Here is a 22828-nt window from a genome sequence, read left to right on the forward strand (position 1 = left end):
CCAACCTGTATTTTTTTTGTCAAGTTTATGAATAGTATTCGATAAGAAAAGGTGCCTTTACAAGATGGCGCCGGACAGATTGCTTGACGTTATGGACACTACTCTCATTGTCTAAGCACGATTTGTGCCGCTAAATATGCACATTTTCGAACAAACTCTATATGCATTGTGTAATATGATGTTACAGGACTGTCATCTGAAGAATTCTGAGAAGGTTAGTGAAACAATTAATATATTTTGGTGGTTTATACGTTATAGCTATTTTTGCCTTGAATCAATGCTGTTGTTATGTTTGCTATTGTGCTAAGCTAATATAACGCTATATTGTGTTTTCGCTGTAAAACACTTGATAAATCGGAAATATTGTCTGGAATCACAAGATACCTGTCTTTCAATTGCTGTACACTATGTATTTTTCAGAAATGTTTTATGATGAGTATTTAGTTATTTGGTGTTGGTGTCTGTAATTTTTCTGTCTGCTTTCGGTGCAATTTCTGACTGTAGCTGCAATGTAAACTATGATTTATACCTGAAATATGCACATTTTTCTAACAAAACATATGCTATACAATAAATATGTTATCAGACTGTCATCTGATGAAGTTGTTTCTTGGTTAGTGGCTATTTATATCTTTATTTGGTCGAATTTGTGATAGCTACTGATGTAGTAAAAAACTGATGGAGTAAAAATAGTGGTGTCTTTTGCTAACGTGGTTAGCTAATAGATTTACATAGTGTCGTCCCTGTAAAACATTTAAAAAAATCGGACATGTTGGCTTGATTCACAAGATGTGTACCTTTCATCTGGTGTCTTGGACTTGTTAACTTCTTGAGAATACAGGGGGTGCTGTTTTCGCATTAGCATAATTTCCTCTACAGATTAAACTGCCTCTTATTCAATTATTGCTCTTACTATATGCATATAATTAATACCATTGGATAGAAAACAATCTATAGTTTCTAAAACCGTTTCAATTTTGTCTCTAAGTGAAACAGAAGTCATTTGACAGCACTTTCCCTGACCAAGAAGAAGAATGCAAGATGTGTATGCTCGCTTCAGCCTATATGGTCACGCCACCTATGACCCGAAACACACTTCATTCGTCTTCCTCTGGGTGTCAAGAGGACGTCAGAGGAGAAATTTTTTGTTTATCTTGTACTGACGTGAAATAAGACCTATTTCTTTGGCGTGACCGACAACTTCCGGTTCTCTGAATCGCGCGATTTGTAGGTGTGATTGTCTTCTGTTTTGCTGCCGTTACGGATGAAAACTATCTCCGTCTCGAAGTTTGTTTGATACATGTGACCATATCATCTTAATGTATGTTTTTTCAATATAGTTTAATCAGATTATTTGAATTTTTTCGGGAGTTTTGCCGTGTTCCGTTCTGTGACTTTTTTTCTTTGGCCAGTCGACCAGTACATATGCTAAATGAAGAGGGAAAGTTGCCATTATGAATGGATTGAACGACTCATCAGGACTAAGGACACCTTGATCAACATTCTGATGAAAGATCAGCAATAGTAAGACCCAATTTACGATGTTATTTCATATATCTGTCGTGCATGTGAACTGGTCGGGGGCGCCCAGCTGGTTCTGGCTGGCGTGGCTATGCTAATTTAGCGCTACATTTTGTTTTCGCTATAAAACATTTAATAAATCAGAAATATTGTTTGGATTCACCAGATGTTGGGCTTTCAATATCTGTACGCTGTGTATTTTTTCTGAAATGTTTTAAGACAAGTAATTAGTTATATGACGTTGGTCTCTGTAATTGTTCTGGCTGCGTCGGCACCATTTCAGATTGCAGCTGCAATGTAGAACTGTGATTTATACCTGAAAAATTCACATTTTTCCAAAAAAAAACTATGCTATACCATAAATATGTTATCAGACTGTCATCTTATGAACTTGTTTCTTGGTTAGTGGCTATATATATTTTTATTTAGTCGAATTAGTGATAGCTACTGACGCAGGAAAAAACTGTTGGAGTAAAAAAATTGTGTCTTTTGCTAACGTGTTTAGCTAATAGATTTACATATTGTGTCTTCCCTGTAAAACAGTATAAAAATCTGAAATGGTGGCTTTATTCACAGGATCTGTATCTTTCATTAGGTGTCTTGGACTTGTGATTTAATGATATTTAGATGCTACTATTTAATTGTGACGCTATGCTAGCGATGCTAATCAGTGTGGGGGGGGTGCTCCCGGACCCGGGGTAGGTGCTCGGTAGAGGTTAATGTGTGAAAGTTAAATATTTAAAAAATATATCTTTTGAATTTCACGCCCTGCACTTTGAGCTGGCTGTTGTCATAAGCGTACCGACGTCGGGCTTGCACGCCAAACAGGTTAAGGAGGTAGCATTGAATTGGGTACAGTCATATCTAACTGACAAGAAAGAGTCCACCTATATCAATGGTTCATTATCTTCCCATCATGTGTTAAACAGTGGAATACCGCAGGGCAGCTGCCTTGGGCCACTTCTTTATTTAATACACTGCTCAAAAAAATAAAGGGAACACTAAAATAACACATCCTAGATCTGAATGAAATAATCTTATTAAATACTTTTTTTCTTTACATAGTTGAATGTGCTGACAACAAAATCACACAAAAATGATCAATGGAAATCTAATTTATCAACCCATGGAGGTCTGGATTTGGAGTCACACTCAAAATTAAAGTGGAAAACCACACTACAGGCTGATCCAACTTTGATGTAATGTCCTTAAAACAAGTCAAAATGAGGCTCAGTAGTGTGTGTGGACTCCACGTGCCTGTATGACCTCCCTACAATGCCTGGGCATGCTCCTGATGAGGTGGCGGATGGTCTCCTGAGGGATCTCCTTCCAGACCTGGACTAAAGCATCCGCCAACTCCTGGACAGCCTGTGATGCAACGTGGCGTTGGTGGATGGAGCGAGACATGATGTCCCAGATGTGCTCAATTGGATTCAGGTCTGGGGAACGGGCGGGCCAGTCCATAGCATCAATGCCTTCCTCTTGCAGGAACTGCTGACACACTCCAGCCACATGAGGTCTAGCATTGTCTTGCATTAGGAGGAAGCCAGGGCCAACCGCACCAGCATATGGTCTCACAAGGGGTCTGAGGATCTCATCTCGGTAACTATTGGCAGTCAGGCTACCTCTGGCGAGCACATGGAGGGCTGTGCGGCCCCCAAAGAAATGCCACCCCACACTATGACTGACCCACCGCCAAATCGGTCATGCTGGAGGATGTTGCAGGCAGCAGAACGTTCTCCACGGCGTCTCCAGACTCTGTCACATGTGCTCATGTGCTCAGTGTGAACCTGCTTTCATCTGTGAAGAGCACAGGGCGCCAGTGGCGAATTTGCCAATCTTGGTGTTCTCTGGCAAATGCCAAACGTCCTGCACGGTGTTGGGCTGTAAGCACAACCCCCACCTGTGGACGTCGGGCCCTCATACCACCCTCATGGAGTCTGTTTCTGACCGTTTGAGCAGACACATGCACATTTGTGGCCTGCTGGAGGTCATTTTGCAGGACTCTGGCAGTGCTCCACCTGCTCCTCCTTGCACAAAGACAGAGGTAGCGGTCCTGCTACTGGGTTGTTGCCCTCCTACGACCTCCTCCACGTCTCTTGATGTACTGGCCTGACTCCTGGTAGTGCCTCCATGCTCTGGACACTACGCTGACAGACACAGCAAACCTTCTTGCCACAGCTCGCATTGATGTGCCATCCTGGATGAACTGCACTACCTGAGCCACTTTTGTGGGTTGTAGACTCCGTCTCACATCTCACTAGAGTGAAAGCACCGCCAGCATTCAAAAGTGACCAAAATATCAGCCAGGAAGCATAGGAACTGAGAAGTGGTCTGTGATCACCACCTGCAGAACCACTCCTTTATTGGGGGTGTCTTGCTAATTGCCTATAATTTCCACCTTTTGTCTATTCTATTTACACAACAGCATGTGAAATTTATTGTCAATCAGTGTTGCTTCCTAAGTGGACAGTTTGATTTCACAGAAGTGTGATTGACTTGGAGTTACATTGTTTTGTTTAAGTGTTCCCTTTATTTTTTTGAGCAGTGTATATACCAACGACCTTCCCTATGCCTTAGTTGAAACTCAAGCTACTATATTTGCAGATGTTACTACAATTTATGCAGCAAGACAATCGGTTCAACAGGCTTTACTAAGAGATTTGGAGAATATTAGGGAGTGGGTTTGCCAAAACAAACTTGTTTTAAACACCAAGAAAACCATAGTTATGTTGGCCTGTTCAACTAGGAAAAGGCCAAAACAGCATGGGATACAATTAAGTATGGGAGGAGTACAAATTGAAGAAGTGGCAGAAACCAAACTATTGGTAGTGTAGCTAGAGTGTAGCCTCAAATAACTCATCTATGTAAAAAAAAAAATAATATGAAAAAAGCATGGATAATCAGAAGGATAGCTAAATATTTACCAGGAAAAATTCTTCAGCAAATAACACAAGCATTAATTGAGAGTCAGGTGAACTACTGTTCTGTGGTCAAATAACACAAGCATTAATTGAGAGTCAGGTGAACTACTGTTCTGTGGTCAAATAACACAAGCATTAATTGAGAGTCAGGTGAACTACTGTTCTGTGGTCAAATAACACAAGCATTAATTGAGAGTCAGGTGACCTACTGTTCTGTGGTCAAATAACACAAGCATTAATTGAGAGTCAGGTGAACTCCTGTTCTGTGGTCAAATAACACAAGCATTAATTGAGAGTCAGGTGAACTCCTGTTCTGTGGTCTGGGGAAATGCATCATAGTGAAGTTAGGAGGCTGCAGAATGCACAGAACAAAGCAGCAAGGATTGTTTTAAGGTGGAGATATGGTTCTTCTGTTGCAGTCATGCGCAGTGTTCTTGGTTGGTCATCAATCGACAAAATAATTGGAAAAAACATGCGTATTTTATTTCATAATATACATAATTTAAAACGGCCAATTTCTATTCCCAACGGTATTCAGTTGGTAAGAGACAGACATTCAGTAAATACTAGAAATAGATTGTATACCATCTATGCGTTATCCAGACAGAAAAGAGAAATAGGCAAAATAACATTTCGATTTAGAGCAATAAAGAAATGGAATAAATTAACTGAGCAAACTAGAAATCTTTCAATATATACATTTAAACATTATTTTAAAACAATTTAAATATAATACCTAAAAATGTTGTGGGACTATAGTAGATGGAGAATCAATATTCTTTAGGTTGAGTATTTATTGGGTCATTATGTATGTTTGTAATAGTGTGTTATATGTGAAAATGTGTTCATATTATAAATTGTATTTTAATGTATAAGGACTCTTGGAAGATTAGTCCAAATGAGGACTAAAAGAGATCCAAATCAAATCAAATCAGCACCCTGCAGGAGAGAGATAACACTACCTACCCAAAATCCGGGCTGTGGCACATGGCTGTATGTCAACTGTCAGTCAGTCAAAGACAACAGGCCAGGAAAGCTAACACATCCAACATCCCATCCCTCTGTCCCTAGACTCCATCTACTTCCACCGACCCACTACCACCCCATCTCACCCCATAATAACCCACCTGGGGAAGGCGTCGAAGCAGTAGGTCTTGCGCGTGTCAGGGAAGGCCACTCGCAGGCCGGACATAAGAGGTGAGTGCAGGATGACGGCGGCACACTCGTAGCGCGCTGCCAGATCCACCGTGGGTACCGTGCCGATGCTCTGGCCATACAGGATGATGTTCTCTGGGGCCACTCCATACCTGGAGAGAGGGGTTAGGCGAGAGATTAGGAGAGAGGGGTAATAGACAGACCGAGTTGTGGACAAGGAGATGAAGGAAAGGGGGTGATAAAAAAAGGAAAGAAACAAAATAAGGTTAATATATCAGACCCAGACTACTACCGTCATCATCCTCCTAGGAGATATCTGACCCAGACTACTACCGTCATCATCCTCCTAGGAGATATCTGACCCAGACTACCACTGTCATCATCCTCCTAGGAGATATCTGACCCAGACTACCACCGTCATCATCCTCCTAGGAGATATCAGACCCAGACTACCACCATCATCATCATCCTCCTAGGAGATATCTGACCTAGACTACTACCGTCATCATCCTCCTAGGAGATATCTGACCCAGACTACTACCGTCATCATCCTCCTAGGAGATATCAGACCCAGACTACCACCATCATCATCATCATCCTCCTAGGAGATATCTGACCCAGACTACTACCGTCATCATCCTCCTAGGAGATATCTGACCCAGACTACTACCGTCATCATCCTCCTAGGAGATATCAGACCCAGACTACTACCGTCATCCTCGTCCTAGGAGATATCTGACCCAGACTACTACCGTCATCATCCTCCTAGGAGATATCAGACCCAGACTACCACCATCATCATCATCCTCCTAGGAGATATCTGACCTAGACTACTACCGTCATCATCCTCCTAGGAGATATCTGACCCAGACTACTACCGTCAAAATCCTCCTAGAAGATATCTGACCCAGACTACCACCGTCATCATCCTCCTAGGAGATATCTGACCCAGACTACTACCGTCATCATCCTCCTAGGAGATATCTGACCCAGACTAGCACCGTCATCATCCTCCTAGGAGATATCAGACCCAGACTACCACCATCATCATCATCCTCCTAGGAGATATCTGACCCAGACTACTACCGTCATCATCCTCCTAGGAGATATCTGACCCAGACTACTACCGTCATCATCCTCCTAGGAGATATCTGACCCAGACTACTACCGTCATCATCCTCCTAGGAGATATCTGACCCAGACTACTACCGTCATCATCCTCCTAGGAGATATCTGACCCAGACTACTACCGTCATCATCCTCCTAGAAGAAATCAGACCCAGACTACTACCATCATCATCCTCCTAGGAGATATCTGACCTAGACTACTACAGTCATCCTCCTCCTAGGAGATATCTGACCTAGACAACTACCATCATCATCCTCCTGGGAGATATCTGACCCAGACTACCACCGTCATCATCCTCCTAGGAGATATCTGACCTAGACTACTACAGTCATCCTCCTCCTAGGAGATATCTGACCTAGACTACTACCATCATCATCCTCCTAGGAGATATCTGACCCAGGCTACCACCATCATCATCCTCCTAGGAGATATCTGACCGAGACTACCACTGTCATCATCCTCCTAGGAGATATCTGACCCAGACTACCACCGTCATCCTCGTCCTAGGAGATATCTGACCCAGACTACCACCGTAATCCTCCTCTTAGGAGATATCTGACCCAGACTACCACCGTCATCCTCGTCCTAGGAGATATCTGAACCAGACTAACACCGTACTCCTCCTCCTAGGAGATATCTGACCGAGACTACCACCGTCATCCTCCTCCTAGGAGATATCTGACCCAGACTACCACCGTAATCCTCGTCCTAGGAGATATCTGACCCAGACTACTACCGTCATCCTCGTCCTAGGAGATATCTGACCCAGACTACCACCGTCATCCTCGTCCTAGGAGATATCTGAACCAGACTAACACCGTACTCCTCCTCGTAGGAGATATCTGACCCAGACTACTACCGTCATCATCCTCCTAGGAGATATCTGACCCAGACTACTACCGTCATCCTCCTCCTAGGAGATATCTGACCCAGACTACCACCGTCGTCATCCTCCTAGGAGATATCTGACCCAGACTACCACCGTCGTCATCCTCCTAGGAAATATCTGACCCAGACTACTACCGTCGTCATCCTCCTAGGAGATATCTGACCCAGACTACCACCGTCGTCATCCTCCTAGGAGATATCTGACCCAACATGACATAACTGTACAACAAGGAGACGATACCTCCTCCTATCTAATCTCACTGTACAACAAGGAGACGATACCTCCTCCTATCTAACATCACTGTACAACAAGGAGACGATACCTCCTCCTATCTAACATCACTGTACAACAAGGAGACGATACCTCCTATCTAACATCACTGTACAACAAGGAGACGATATCTCTTATCTAGCATCACTGTACAACAAGGAGACGATATCTCCTATCTAGCATCACTGTACAACAAGGAGACGATACCTCCTATCTAGCATCACTGTACAACAAGGAGACGATATCTCCTATCTAGCATCACTGTACAACAAGGAGACGATATCTCCTATCTAGCATCACTGTACAACAAGGAGACGATATCTCCTATCTAGCATCACTGTACAACAAGGAGACGATATCTCCTATCTAGCATCACTGTACAACAAGGAGACGATACCTCCTCCTATCTAGCATCACTGTACAACAAGGAGACGATACCTCCTCCTATCTAGCATCACTGTACAACAAGGAGACGATACCTCCTCCTATCTAGCATCACTGTACAACAAGGAGACGATACCTCCTCCTATCTAGCATCACTGTACAACAAGGAGACGATACCTCCTCCAATCTAGCATCACTGTACAACAAGGAGACGATACCTCCTATCTAACATCACTGTACAACAAGGAGACGATACCTCCTCCTATCTAGCATCACTGTACAACAAGGAGACGATACCTCCTATCTAGCATCACTGTACAACAAGGAGACGATACCTCCTCCTATCTAGCATCACTGTACAACAAGGAGACGATACCTCCTCCTATCTATCATCACTGTACAACAAGGAGACGATACCTCCTCCAATCTAACATCACTGTACAACAAGGAGACGATACCTCCTATCTAACATCACTGTACAACAAGGAGACGATACCTCCTATCTAACATCACTGTACAACAAGGAGACGATACTTCCTCCTATCTAACATCACTGTACAACAAGGAGACGATACCTCCTCCTATCTAACATCACTGTACAACAAGGAGACGATACCTCCTATCTAACATCACTGTACAACAAGGAGACGATACCTCCTATCTAACATCACTGTACAACAAGGAGACGATACCCCCTAACATCACTGTACAACAAGGAGACGATATCTCCTATCTAGCATCACTGTACAACAAGGAGACGATACCTCCTCCTATCTAGCATCACTGTACAACAAGGAGACGATACCTCCTATCTAACATCACTGTACAACAAGGAGACGATACCTCCTCCAATCTAACATCACTGTACAACAAGGAGACGATACCTCCTCCTATCTATCATCACTGTACAACAAGGAGACGATACCTCCTCCTATCTAGCATAACTGTACAACAAGGAGATGATACCTCCTCCTATCTAACATCACTGTACAACAAGGAGACGATACCTCCTCCTATCTAACATCACTGTACAACAAGGAGACGATACATCCTATCTAACATCACTGTACAACAAGGAGACGATACCTCCTATCTAGCATCACTGTACAACAAGGAGACGATACCTCCTATCTAGTATCACTGTACAACAAGGAGACGATACCTCCTATCTAACATCACTGTACAACAAGGAGACGATACATCCTATCTATCATCACTGTACAACAAGGAGACGATACCTCCTATCTAACATCACTGTACAACAAGGAGACGATACCTCCTATCTAACATCACTGTACAACAAGGAGACGATACCTCCTATCTAACATCACTGTACAACAAGGAGACGATACCTCCTATCTAGTATCACTGTACAACAAGGAGACGATACCTCCTATCTAACATCACTGTACAACAAGGAGACGATACCTCCTATCTAGCATCACTGTACAACAAGGAGACGATACCTCCTATCTAGTATCACTGTACAACAAGGAGACGATACCTCCTATCTAGCATCACTGTACAACAAGGAGACGATACCTCCTATCTAGTATCACTGTACAACAAGGAGACGATACCTCCTATCTAACATCACTGTACAACAAGGAGACGATACCTCCTATCTAGTATCACTGTACAACAAGGAGACGATACCTCCTCCTATCTAGCATCACTGTACAACAAGGAGACGATACCTCCTATCTAGCATCACTGTACAACAAGGAGACGATACCCCCTATCTAGCATCACTGTACAACAAGTAGACGATACCCCCTATCTAGCATCACTGTACAACAAGGAGACGATACCCCTATCTAGCATCACTGTACAACAAGGAGACGATACCTCCTATCTAGCATCACTGTACAACAAGGAGACGATACCTCCTATCTAGCATCACTGTACAACAAGGAGACGATACCTCCTATCTAGCATCACTGTACAACAAGGAGACGATACCTCCTATCTAGCATCACTGTACAACAAGGAGACGATACCTCCTATCTAGCATCACTGTACAACAAGGAGACGATACCTCCTATCTAGCATCACTGTACAACAAGGAGACGATACCTCCTATCTAGCATCACTGTACAACAAGGAGACGATACCTCCTATCTAGCATCACTGTACAACAAGGAGACGATACCTCCTATCTAGCATCACTGTACAACAAGGAGACGATACCTCCTATCTAGCATCACTGTACAACAAGGAGACGATACCTCCTATCTAGCATCACTGTACAACAAGGAGACGATACCTCCTATCTAACATCACTGTACAACAACACGCCATAACAAAAAGTGTATAATGTAATACGTAAACAATGCAATATAATAATACATGCCATTTAGCAGAGGCTTTTAGCCCGACTCGACTTAGTCATGCTGGCATACATTTTATGTATGGATGGTCCCAGGAATTGAACCCACTATCTAGCAGTAGAAAGCACCATGCTCTACCAATTGAGCTACAGAGGATGTCATGAAATAAGCTTCTAGAGACTGTAATTCCTATTTACCAAACACTGATATACTTAACCCTTATCAAATCCAACTGACAAACATCTCCTCTTATCAGCACATCAGTTAGAGTTGAGATGAGTTTACACAGTGAAAGGAGAGCTGTGTAGTTAAATCCAGACGCATGTACATAGCTATACTTATATATACACACTGTATGTAGCTAAGCTACATTGCTATATAGCTTAGTTTCCAGGCTCGTAGTGGGAGGCAGCAGGCCGAATAGGGGAGGATCATTTGTCACTTTAAAGCCTGGCTGCCAGTGCTGCGGCCGGGGCAGCTGTCTGCCTGGTACACTGACACACACTTCAGGCATCAGTTCTGCCCTATAAAAACTCAAGCTAGAGCATTGAGATAAAAATAAGGGATGGATGGGTGGAGGACAGAGGTAGCGAGAGGACAGCCCTACATTTCATTCTCCCACTCCTCCTCCACTCTTGGCAGGCTTTCCCATGGCGAGAGCAAACCTCAGGGAACCCGATCTTCGGGGCGCTGTGTGTCAGGTATGCGGTGAAGTCTGCCGACAAAATGGAAACACATTTGATACGTGACCTAAAGCCTGGGCCTTACAAAGGTTTCGAAAGGCTAGTCCCCTTTGATGGCAAAAGTTGCAAAGGAGACAAAACAGCTGCGAACCCTGTGTGTGTGTGTGTGTGTGTGTGTGTGTGTGTGTGTGTGTGTGTGTGTGTGTGTGTGTGGTGTGTGCATATAAAGGCAGGCAAGGCAGAGAGGAAGGGAGTGCTGTACATCGTGTTCACTGCCCTCAACGTCACGTTCTGCTTTGTTGGGCCGTTTAGAATGAACTCTGAGAACTCCAAGAAAGTGTGGAATGCATGGGGGTGAATCAAAGGCTTACACAATTCTCCACAAGCTAAGATGTAACACGCCTTACAGTTAGGCATGGCTAAATATGTGGAAGGTGAGTAGGTGCATGTAAATTTACCCATGAAATGACGCTGTACAATTAGGCCCAGCTAAGGAGGCGGAGGGTTGAAGGAGGTGTGCGATTGGGTGTGTGTGTGTGTGTGTTTGAGGATGTGCGCCACAGGGATTCCGTTAGCCAGTAAATGCTGGCTTTTGGACCCAAAAAATAAATGAAAAGCCGATCAAGTCAGCCAAAATGTTGCCGGCCCAATGCCTAATGCTTTTTATCAATTGATGGAAATGCCAGGCAACGTGCTCTAACTTCAAAGGCAAATATACTGCATGGGTTAATGAATCCTCAGGCTGCTGGGAAATTCATGTGTGTGTCTATTTTCACTCACGCAAAAGATGTGAGGTTCCCATAAGGGACTGAGCCCGAGAGGAGATTCTTTCTCCAAAACAGAGTAAAGATGGCTTCCAGAGCGCGCTCTCTCGAAGACACAGTAACGAGGCCGATGACTTCCAGATCGCTCCTTCTCGAAGACACAGTAACGAGGCCGATGGCTTCCAGCTCGCTCCTTCTCGAAGACACAGTAACGAGGCCGATGGCTTCCAGATCGCTCCTTCTCGAAGACACAGTAACGAGGCCGATGGCTTCCAGATCGCTCCTTCTCGAAGACACAGTAACGAGGCCGATGGCTTCCAGATCGCTCCTTCTCGAAGACACAGTAACGAGGCCGATGGCTTCCAGATCGCTCCTTCTCGAAGACACAGTAACGAGGCCGATGGCTTCCAGATCGCTCCTTCTCGAAGACACAGTAACGAGGCCGATGGCTTCCAGATCGCTCCTTCTCGAAGACACAGTAACGAGGCCGATGGCTTCCAGATCGCTCCTTCTCGAAGACACAGTAACGAGGCCGATGGCTTCCAGAGCGCGCGCTCTCGAAGACACAGTAACGGGGCCGATGGCTTCCAGAGCGCGCTCTCTCGAAGACACAGTAACGGGGCCGATTGTCTTCGAGAGAGCGCGCTCTGGAAGCCCAGTAACGAGGCCGATGGCTTCCAGATGGCTCCTTCTCGAAGACACAGTAACGAGGCCGATGGCTTCCAGAGCGCGCTCTCTCGAAGACAGTAACGAGGCCGATGGCTTCCAGATCGCTCCTTCTCGGAGACACAGTAACGAGGCTGATGCCTTCCAGATCGCTCCTTCTCGGAGACACAGTAACGAGGCCGATGGCTTCCAGATCGCTCCTTCTCGAAGACACAGTAACGAGGCCGACGGCTTCCAGATCGCTCCTTCTCGAAGACACAGTAACGAGGCCGACGGCTTCCAGATTGCTCCTTCTCGAAGACACAGTAACGAGGCCGACGGCTTTCAGATCGCTCCTTCTCGAAGACACAGTAACGAGGCCGATGGCTTCCAGATCGCTCCTTCTCGAAGACACAGTAACGGGGCCGATGGCTTCCAGAGCGCGCGCTCTCGAAGACACAGTAACGGGGCCGATGGCTTCCAGAGCGCGCTCTCTCGAAGACACAGTAACGGGGCCGATGGCTTCCAGATGGCTCCTTCTCGAAGACACAGTAACGAGGCCGATGGCTTCCAGAGCGCGCTCTCTCGAAGACAGTAACGAGGCCGATGGCTTCCAGATCGCTCCTTCTCGAAGACACAGTAACGAGGCCGATGGCTTCCAGATCGCTCCTTCTCGAAGACACAGTAACGAGGCCGACGGCTTCCAGATTGCTCCTTCTCGAAGACACAGTAACGAGGCCGATGGCTTTCAGATCGCTCCTTCTCGAAGACACAGTAACGAGGCCGATGGCTTCCAGATCGCTCCTTCTCGAAGACACAGTAACGAGGCCGATGGCTTCCAGAGCGCTCCTTCTCGAAGACACAGTAACGGGGCCGATGGCTTCCAGAGCGCGCTCTCTCGAAGACACAGTAACGAGGCCGATGGCTTCCAGAGCGCGCTCTCTCGAAGACACAGTAACGAGGCCGATGGCTTCCAGATCGCTCCTTCTCGAAGACACAGTAACGAGGCCGATGGCTTCCAGATCGCTCCTTCTCGAAGACACAGTAACGAGGCTGATGCACATTAAGCTACTCCAAGGAGTTGGACAGTTTGGACTTCCCAACAGCAGCGGCTCACTTTGAGCAGGCAAAGGTCCGCTGCAAAAGCAAGTAAATTAGAGGCAAATTGTGTTATTCAGGCCTGGTCCTAGCAGTTCTGCTGCGGCCCTAAGCCAGATCAACATATGCCGGCCCTGTCATGTATAGTATAAAGATTTGGAATGGATTGCTATAGAGTAATGTGGATCATGAGTAATTGGTGCATTTCAGTTGAGCTTATTCAGTAGCACTTGGAAACTAAACATCGTTGCCATCTATTCACATCGGATAATTCCAATGTTGCAATCACTAGGCAGCCAACTGCCCACAGTAGGAAACTGAGCCGGTATCAATAAGATACCTATATTACAGGACACGAGTCACGGACCCACGATAGTTGAAATTACAATGTTTGTGTGTTTGAGAGAGGCAGCTAGAGAGAGCAAGAAGGTGAGTGAGGAAAATAGTGTAACCAAGAAATAAACAGAAACAGAGGAGTTTGAATGCTTTTCAGCCAAGAGCGCTTTAATAACAAGATCCCGAACCAAATCTAACTGTTCCATCCAGCAGGAAAAGTTAATGGTTTTAGCCTTAGAGGCAAGCTGCATTAGCTACAAAAAAATGGACTTATAAATTAATAATATGGACCCACTGATTCTTAAAGAATATAAGTGGTCCCGTGTGGCTCAGTTGGTAGAGCATGGCGCTTGCAACGCCAGGGTTGTGGGTTCATTCCCCGCGGGGGGACCAGGATGAATATGTATGAACTTTCCAATTTGTAAGTCGCTCTGGATAAGAGCGTCTGCTAAATGACTTAAATGTAAATGATAAGGTAGAAATGCCTCAGGACCTTAGTTCAACTGTCCTACCCCATCAGAACCCACAATAAGCTTTACTCCAATGTTTGTAAACAAAGTAAATGTAAAAACTAAAAAATGTATAACCTCAAAACATGGTTAAAACTAGTATTTTAATATCATGGATGGTCAGTCCTTGCATCCATAGCGCCGTCTATGAATTTGAGAGTGGTTCCATTTCTCTAGCCCTGTCCCTCAGCTTTTTAGCAAACGCTTTGTTATCGTTTCAACTGCTGATTGACGCTTTAAGTTTTATGCAGGCATTTATTAACCAGGGATGTTTAAAGGATGAGACAAGTCCACTTCCCTTTTAATTTCCCCTGCTAAGGCATCACAGGCTGGACATCTCTGTTTGCAGACACGGCTGTTATTGTGGTCCCTAAGGCAGTGTTCTCCCAGTTCTGGAGAAAGCAACAAGGTGTACAGGATTTTTGTTCCAGCCCAGTATTAACATACCATATCAGATGCCATTCTATCACCAATGTAGTGAATATTCAAGCCTAGTTGAATGAGGTATATTAGAACCGGGTTAGAAGAAAATAAAGAATGCCTGCAAACAAACCATGTGGGTCTCCAATATGAGGAATAATGACCCCTGACCTGAGTAAAGGTCAGGCATTGAGATAAACAGGTCAAAAAGTCACTGAGACACACCGAGTTGTGATTTCAGATGTGGAATTTAAAAAAGACATCCAGTGCCAAAGTATGACTGGAAAAAGGGCCATTCGCTCGAGAGAGAAAAATGGACAGGAAACTGAATTGCGTTTAAACTGGACAAAAACATGAACATTCTCTTATTCCATGCTAATCAGGGAATTGATCATAACCCACCGCTTGGAGAAGCAGTGACATGTGGAGTGAGGGAAAATAAAGTGTTTAGTGAAAACACTTGTCTCAACACCAGAGGCACTAAATGGAAGGAAAGTTAGAGAGAACTACTAGAGAGGAAAAGAGATATTCAAAAGAGTAGTCAAGCCCAGTGCGGATGCCATGTTTCCATAAACAAACATCCATTGGTGAGATTCAATGGAAAAAAATGGGGCTAGCTTGACATCCAGGCCAGCACTGAAATGTGCCCAATATATATATAGGCTAGGTTTGCATTCCCCCGTACACGTCATATTTTTTACCCTAAATGGTGAGTGAGAAAGAGTTAGGCTGAGAGAGAGCAGAGCAAGAATGAAAACAGTTGTACTGGGAAACCTTGTCAAGTCAAGAAATTGCAAAGAAGCGCTCACTCAAAAAGTCCTCACACTTGTGGGCTGCTGAATCCTTATAACAGTAGACTAATCATCATAGCATGCCAAATATACAGACTTGAAATCAACCTCCTTAACCTTGGAAGTCAAAAAGCCAGCAGAGAGTTGAACTCGAGCATTCACTAGAACCAGAAGAAGAGCGAATTAACACGCAGCAGAAATAATGAAAGCAAGCCCTAAGTGCCTTGGACATGAACTAAAAGAGTGTTTTGTGTCGCGAGAGAAGTGTGTTAGCGAGATAAAGCGCCTTATATACAGTCGTCTCAGTTTTGCGAAACGGCTCATGGGAGCCAAAACAAACATTTCCAGATGTTTTCAGGCAGAAACTTCCCTCCGGTTGCGAGTCTTTACAGTTTACCCTGAAAATACCCCAGCTCTGAGGTGAAATAAATCCTCAGACTGGACTTGAAAGATCACGAAACCAAACTTGTTGTGGAAATACAACTGCAAATACCAGCTCACCCATAGTAGTGAATTTTTTTGGTGTTTTCTATCACAATAAATCATGTTAATTGGAAGAATCGTTTGTTAGAAGAAGTTGGAGTTGAGCACTGTTGTTTGAAGAGAGGATCTTATTGGTTGTTATTCAGATTCCAGGCATGCATCTCAAGTAGTACTCTCGTTTTTCTTGTCTCCTTGCCTTCATTTGTACTCATGCCAATTCCAAGTAGACACTACCAACAATACTTTCAACCCTCAAATTGTCAGATGAAGGAGAAGACGAGGAGAGGAAGCCACTTTAAACCATGGTGCAGCCTCCAGTATGTGCAAATGTGTTCAGAGAACATTTCCAAGGATGTAAGCTACGTGGAGAGGACAAAGGGGCAAGAGCCTCGGGTATTCGGCGGTACAGACAATTTAATTTGAACTTCTGATGACATTTAGCGAGACCTAGCCTTGGCATTCTACAAGCCCATTCGCCGTTCTCAATGCATTAATAATGAATGTGAGATTTTAGTTTTTTAATTTCCTACCATTTTGTCCTTTCCTGTATATTGGCTGTTTTTGTTTTCTTTGTGTTGTCGTAATTGAGTTTTTATTTGATTCTTTTACACTAGTTATTTTCTGTATCTGGGTTTTAGCCACATTTCAGCCTATTGCCCTGTGTTTCCATCTAGCTACTCATCTTATGCACCAATTGTCATTCAATGTCCCCATGTCTTATTTAAGAAAAATAATAATATTACCATGTTATCACATAGGAATACATGCTGGGTTAAAGATGCTCATTAACAGCGTGTTAAACAGCATGAGTAGGTATTCTCTTTGGAGGACAGAGGAGGTTCAGAACTGGCCAGGTCATATGTCCATGGATGCCTGAGGCACTGGGATGGCCAGCCTGAGGAGAGGTGAGAGAAGAGGAGAGGTGTCCATCAGTGGGAGGCACAGGAGTGTGAGGTCTTTACTCATGTCATGATTCAAACGATTCACTGGAAAACAGACTGGCAGAGACCACCTAGACAGCACTGACAACTGGTCACAGGCTGTGGAGAGTGCACAGAAATGAGGCACAAAGGCCCATCAACATCTAGGCTCAAACCACACGCAACTGGTCAACTCCACCACCGTGGGGCTGAAGGGTGCTGCGTTGAAACTGATACTCCACCCCCGTGGGGCTGAAGGGTGCTGCGTTGAAACTGATACTCCACCCCCGTGGGGCTGAAGGGTGCTGCGTTGAAACTGATACTCCACCACCGTGGGACGGAAGGGTGCTGCGTTGAAACTGATACTCCACCCCCGTGGGGCTGAATGGTGCTGCGTTGAAACTGATACTCCACCACCGTGGGGCTGAATGGTGCTGCGTTGAAACTGATACTCCACCCCCGTGGGACGGAAGGGTGCTGCGTTGAAACTGATACTCCACCCCCGTGGGGCTGAAGGGTGCTGCGTTGAAACTGATACTCCACCCCCGTGGGGCTGAATGGTGCTGCGTTGAAACTGATACTCCACCCCCGTGGGGCTGAATGGTGCTGCGTTGAAACTGATACTCCACCCCCGTGGGGCTGAATGGTGCTGCGTTGAAACTGATACTCCACCACCGTGGGACGGAAGGGTGCTGCGTTGAAACTGATACTCCACCCCCGTGGGGCTGAAGGGTGCTGCGTTGAAACTGATACTCCACCCCCGTGGGGCTGAAGGATGCTGCGTTGAAACTGATACTCCACCCCCGTGGGGCTGAAGGGTGCTGCGTTGAAACTGATGCTCCACCACCGTGGGGCTGAAGGGTGCTGCGTTGAAACTGATACTCCACCCCCGTGGGGCTGAAGGGTGCTGCGTTGAAACTGATACTCCACCCCCGTGGGGCTGAAGGGTGCTGCGTTGAAACTGATACTCCACCACCGTGGGACGGAAGGGTGCTGCGTTGAAACTGATACTCCACCCCCGTGGGGCTGAAGGGTGCTGCGTTGAAACTGATACTCCACCCCCGTGGGGCTGAATGGTGCTGCGTTGAAACTGATACTCCACCCCCGTGGGGCTGAATGGTGCTGCGTTGAAACTGATACTCCACCCCCGTGGGGCTGAAGGGTGCTGCGTTGAAACTGATACTCCACCCCCGTGGGACGGAAGGGTGCTGCGTTGAAACTGATACTCCACCCCCGTGGGACGGAATGGTGCTGCGTTGAAACTGATACTCCACCCCCGTGGGGCTGAAGGGTGCTGCGTTGAAACTGATACTCCACCCCCGTGGGGCTGAATGGTGCTGCGTTGAAACTGATACTCCACCCCCGTCTGGTGGAAAGGTGCTGCGTTGAAACTGATACTCCACCCCCGTGGGGCGGAAGGGTGCTGCGTTGAAACTGATACTCCACCCCCGTGGGGCGGAAGGGTGCTGCGTTGAAACTGATACTCCACCCCCGTGGGGCTGAAGGGTGCTGCGTTGAAACTGATACTCCACCCCCGTGGGGCGGAAAGGTGCTGCGTTGAAACTGATACTCCACCCCCGTGGGGCGGAAAGGTGCTGCGTTGAAACTGATACTCCACCCCCGTCTGGTGGAAAGGTGCTGCGTTGAAACTGATACTCCACCCCCGTGGGACGGAAGGGTGCTGCGTTGAAACTGATACTCCACCCCCGTGGGGCTGAAGGGTGCTGCGTTGAAACTGATACTCCACCCCCGTGGGGCTGAAGGGTGCTGCGTTGAAACTGATACTCCACCACCGTGGGACGGAAGGGTGCTGCGTTGAAACTGATACTCCACCCCCGTGGGGCTGAAGGGTGCTGCGTTGAAACTGATACTCCACCCCCGTGGGGCTGAATGGTGCTGCGTTGAAACTGATACTCCACCCCCGTGGGGCTGAATGGTGCTGCGTTGAAACTGATACTCCACCCCCGTGGGGCTGAAGGGTGCTGCGTTGAAACTGATACTCCACCCCCGTGGGACGGAAGGGTGCTGCGTTGAAACTGATACTCCACCCCCGTGGGGCTGAAGGGTGCTGCGTTGAAACTGATACTCCACCCCCGTGGGACGGAATGGTGCTGCGTTGAAACTGATACTCCACCCCCGTGGGGCTGAAGGGTGCTGCGTTGAAACTGATACTCCACCCCCGTGGGGCTGAATGGTGCTGCGTTGAAACTGATACTCCACCCCCGTCTGGTGGAAAGGTGCTGCGTTGAAACTGATACTCCACCCCCGTGGGACGGAAGGGTGCTGCATTGAAACTGATACTCCACCCCCGTGGGGCGGAAGGGTGCTGCGTTGAAACTGATACTCCACCCCCGTGGGGCGGAAGGGTGCTGCGTTGAAACTGATACTCCACCCCCGTGGGGCTGAAGGGTGCTGCGTTGAAACTGATACTCCACCCCCGTGGGGCGGAAAGGTGCTGCGTTGAAACTGATACTCCACCCCCGTGGGGCGGAAAGGTGCTGCGTTGAAACTGATACTCCACCCCCGTCTGGTGGAAAGGTGCTGCGTTGAAACTGATACTCCACCCCCGTGGGACGGAAGGGTGCTGCGTTGAAACTGATACTCCACCCCCGTGGGGCTGAAGGGTGCTGCGTTGAAACTGATACTCCACCCCCGTGTGGTGGAAAGGTGCTGCGTTGAAACTGATACTCCACCCCCGTGGGGCTGAAGGGTGCTGCGTTGAAACTGATACTCCACCCTCGTGGGGCGGAAAGGTGCTGCGTTGAAACTGATACTCCACCCCCGTGTGGTGGAAAGGTGCTGCGTTGAAACTGATACTCCACCCCCGTGGGGCTGAAGGGTGCTGCGTTGAAACTGATACTCCACCCCCGTGGGGCTGAAGGGTGCTGCGTTGAAACTGATACTCCACCCCCGTGGGGCTGAAGGGTGCTGCGTTGAAACTGATACTCCACCCCCGTGACGCTGAAGGGTGCTGCGTTGAAACTGATACTCCACCCCCGTGGGGCGGAAAGGTGCTGCGTTGAAACTGATGCTCCACCCCCGTGGGGCTGAATGGTGCTGCGTTGAAACTGATACTCCACCCCCGTGACGCTGAAGGGTGCTGCGTTGAAACTGATACTCCACCCCCGTGACGCTGAAGGGTGCTGCGTTGAAACTGATACTCCACCCCCGTGGGGCGGAAAGGTGCTGCGTTGAAACTGATACTCCACCCCCGTGTGGTGGAAAGGTGCTGCGTTGAAACTGATACTCCACCCCCGTGGGGCTGAAGGGTGCTGCGTTGAAACTGATACTCCACCCCCGTGGGGATGAAGGGTGCTGCGTTGAAACTGATACTCCACCCCCGTGGGGCTGAAGGGTGCTGCGTTGAAACTGATACTCCACCCCCGTGACGCTGAAGGGTGCTGCGTTGAAACTGATACTCCACCTACATTGTATTGAGGATTTCAGAGTTTCGTCTTTTCCTTTATTTTCAAAGAATATCTTTAAGCCAGGCCCTGGACTTTTCCCATGTCAGGTCACATGGTCTAATAGCCTACAGCCTGCACAGTCTGCTGGATGTGGGCGCATTACCATCAAATGCAATCCAGCCTCTCTTTAGCTTGGCCTGTACTCTACTGTCCATACTAGAATCTGCTTCTCCCACAGAGCACCAGGCATAGCTATGATGCTAGCCAGACCCCGCCACGGTAGGAAGGGAACAGGGAAGAGACAGGATGAGCATCCTGAGGGAGCAGTAGGGCCGGGGTCAGCCAAGGGTACAGACCAAGCGTTTATGGAGTACTCTGGTGCACTTCACCCACATCGTAACCATTTGGCCCGTTGACCCTATTTGCCTGAAAACACAAAAGAGGCATGGTGTTAAAAATCCTTAACGCTTGTAGAAAAGGAGCATTAAAAAGCACATCCCCTCTGGAGGATGAAACAACTGGTGTAGGGCTATGCTGTCAAGTCCTTAGTCCCGGGAGCACAAAGAGACCATGACGCACCACCGAGGGCTTCTGAGAAGACACTGCCAACACGACAGTGAGTGTTTGATTGATCCTTGTTCCAAATCGCCATAACATGTTGACAGCTGTGGAGGATTAGAAACTGGGCACAACGTACATTCCAGACCCCTTTTCTAAATAGTTTTCAATTATTTTGCCGTAATGACTTAATCCCCTCGTGGATATAGTTCAATGTTCACGTGCTTTATGGGTGGGGAAAAGGGTCAAATTAATTCAGCGGGATTGATAAAGCTAAGCCTCCCACCAATGAATAATTTAGTGCAATGTTATTAGCTGCACGTAAACAGAGGTGCAGCATGGGGCTGTGTGAGAACTGTAATGAGCGACATTAGCATACACTAGCTTGTTTATTGATGTGCATGTTAAGAAAGAAGGAGGGTTCCTCCACAAAACCAGTTGTGACTCTAGAGCTGGTGTAGAGAAGAGGTGCATGGCCAGGTGAAGTTGTGACTCTAGAGCTGGTGTAGAGAAGATGTGCATGGCCAGGTGAAGTTGTGACTCCAGAGCTGGTGTAGAGAAGAAGTGCATGGCCAGGTGAAGTTGTGACTCTAGAGCTGGTGTAGAGAAGAGGTGCACGGCCAGGTGAAGTTGTGACTCTAGAGCTGGTGTAGAGAAGAGGTGCATGGCCAGGTGAAGTTGAGACTCTAGAGCTGGTGTGGAGAAGAGGTGCACGGCCAGGTGAAGTTGAGACTCTAGAGCTGGTGTAGAGAAGAGGTGCATGGCCAGGTGAAGTTGAGACTCTAGAGCTGGTGTGGAGAAGAGGTGCACGGCCAGGTGAAGTTGTGACTCTAGAGCTGGTGTAGAGAAGAGGTGCATGGCCAGGTGAAGTTGTGACTCTAGAGCTGGTGTAGAGAAGAGGTGCACGGCCAGGTGAAGTTGTGACTCTAGAGCTGGTGTAGAGAAGAGGTGCATGGCCAGGTGAAGTTGAGACTCTAGAGCTGGTGTGGAGAAGAGGTGCACGGCCAGGTGAAGTTGAGGGATTTTAAGGTCTGCTTATTCATCATTTTCATTTATTGGCAACAATTAGCAGCCTGTTGTATATGATTTATTACAGGGATTCAAACTGGACAAGAAATATGGTTCCATATCTGAACCTATACTTTACAACATGTAGCTTAGCAACAAGGCGGGTTATTTGTCAGGCTCTCAATAGGACATCAAATCCAATTTTATTTGTCACATGCTTCGTAAACAACAGGTGTAGACTAACAGTGAAATACTTGCTTACGGGTCCTTCAATGCAGTGGTAAAAATAAAAAGTAACAAATGAAACATTTAGTGACAAGGAATAAATGCACAGTGAATAACAATAACATGGCTATATGCAGGGAGTACCAGTACCAAGTCAATGTGCAGGGGTATGAGGTAATAACATGGTACTGGTACTCCCTGCATATAGCCATGTTATTACCTCATACCCCTGCACATTGACTTGGTACTGGTACTCCTGCATATAGCCATGTTATTACCTCATACCCCTGCACATTGACTTGGTACTGGTACTCCCTGCATATAGCCATGTTATTACCTCATACCCCTGCACATTGACTTGGTACTCCCTGCATATAGC

General features: G+C 46.7%; 2 protein-coding genes across 2 annotated transcripts in view; one reads left to right on the plus strand and one right to left on the minus strand.

Annotated features, from left to right (window-relative positions):
- LOC129854178 (alpha/beta hydrolase domain-containing protein 17C) overlaps positions 1-22828 on the minus strand; it is a 51667-nt gene that overhangs the window by 11551 nt on the left and 17288 nt on the right. The window contains exon 2 of the mRNA XM_055920964.1: positions 5573-5752. Coding sequence (XP_055776939.1) covers positions 5573-5752 — 180 coding nt within the window. The remainder of the gene's footprint in view (positions 1-5572; positions 5753-22828) is intronic.
- The window catches only part of LOC129854181 (cytochrome c oxidase subunit 4 isoform 1, mitochondrial-like), a 230642-nt gene that overhangs the window by 3216 nt on the left and 204598 nt on the right, over positions 1-22828 (plus strand). The window lies entirely within an intron of this gene.

This window comes from Salvelinus fontinalis, chromosome 4 (assembly GCF_029448725.1).
Source record: "Salvelinus fontinalis isolate EN_2023a chromosome 4, ASM2944872v1, whole genome shotgun sequence".
Lineage (NCBI taxonomy): Eukaryota > Metazoa > Chordata > Actinopteri > Salmoniformes > Salmonidae > Salvelinus > Salvelinus fontinalis.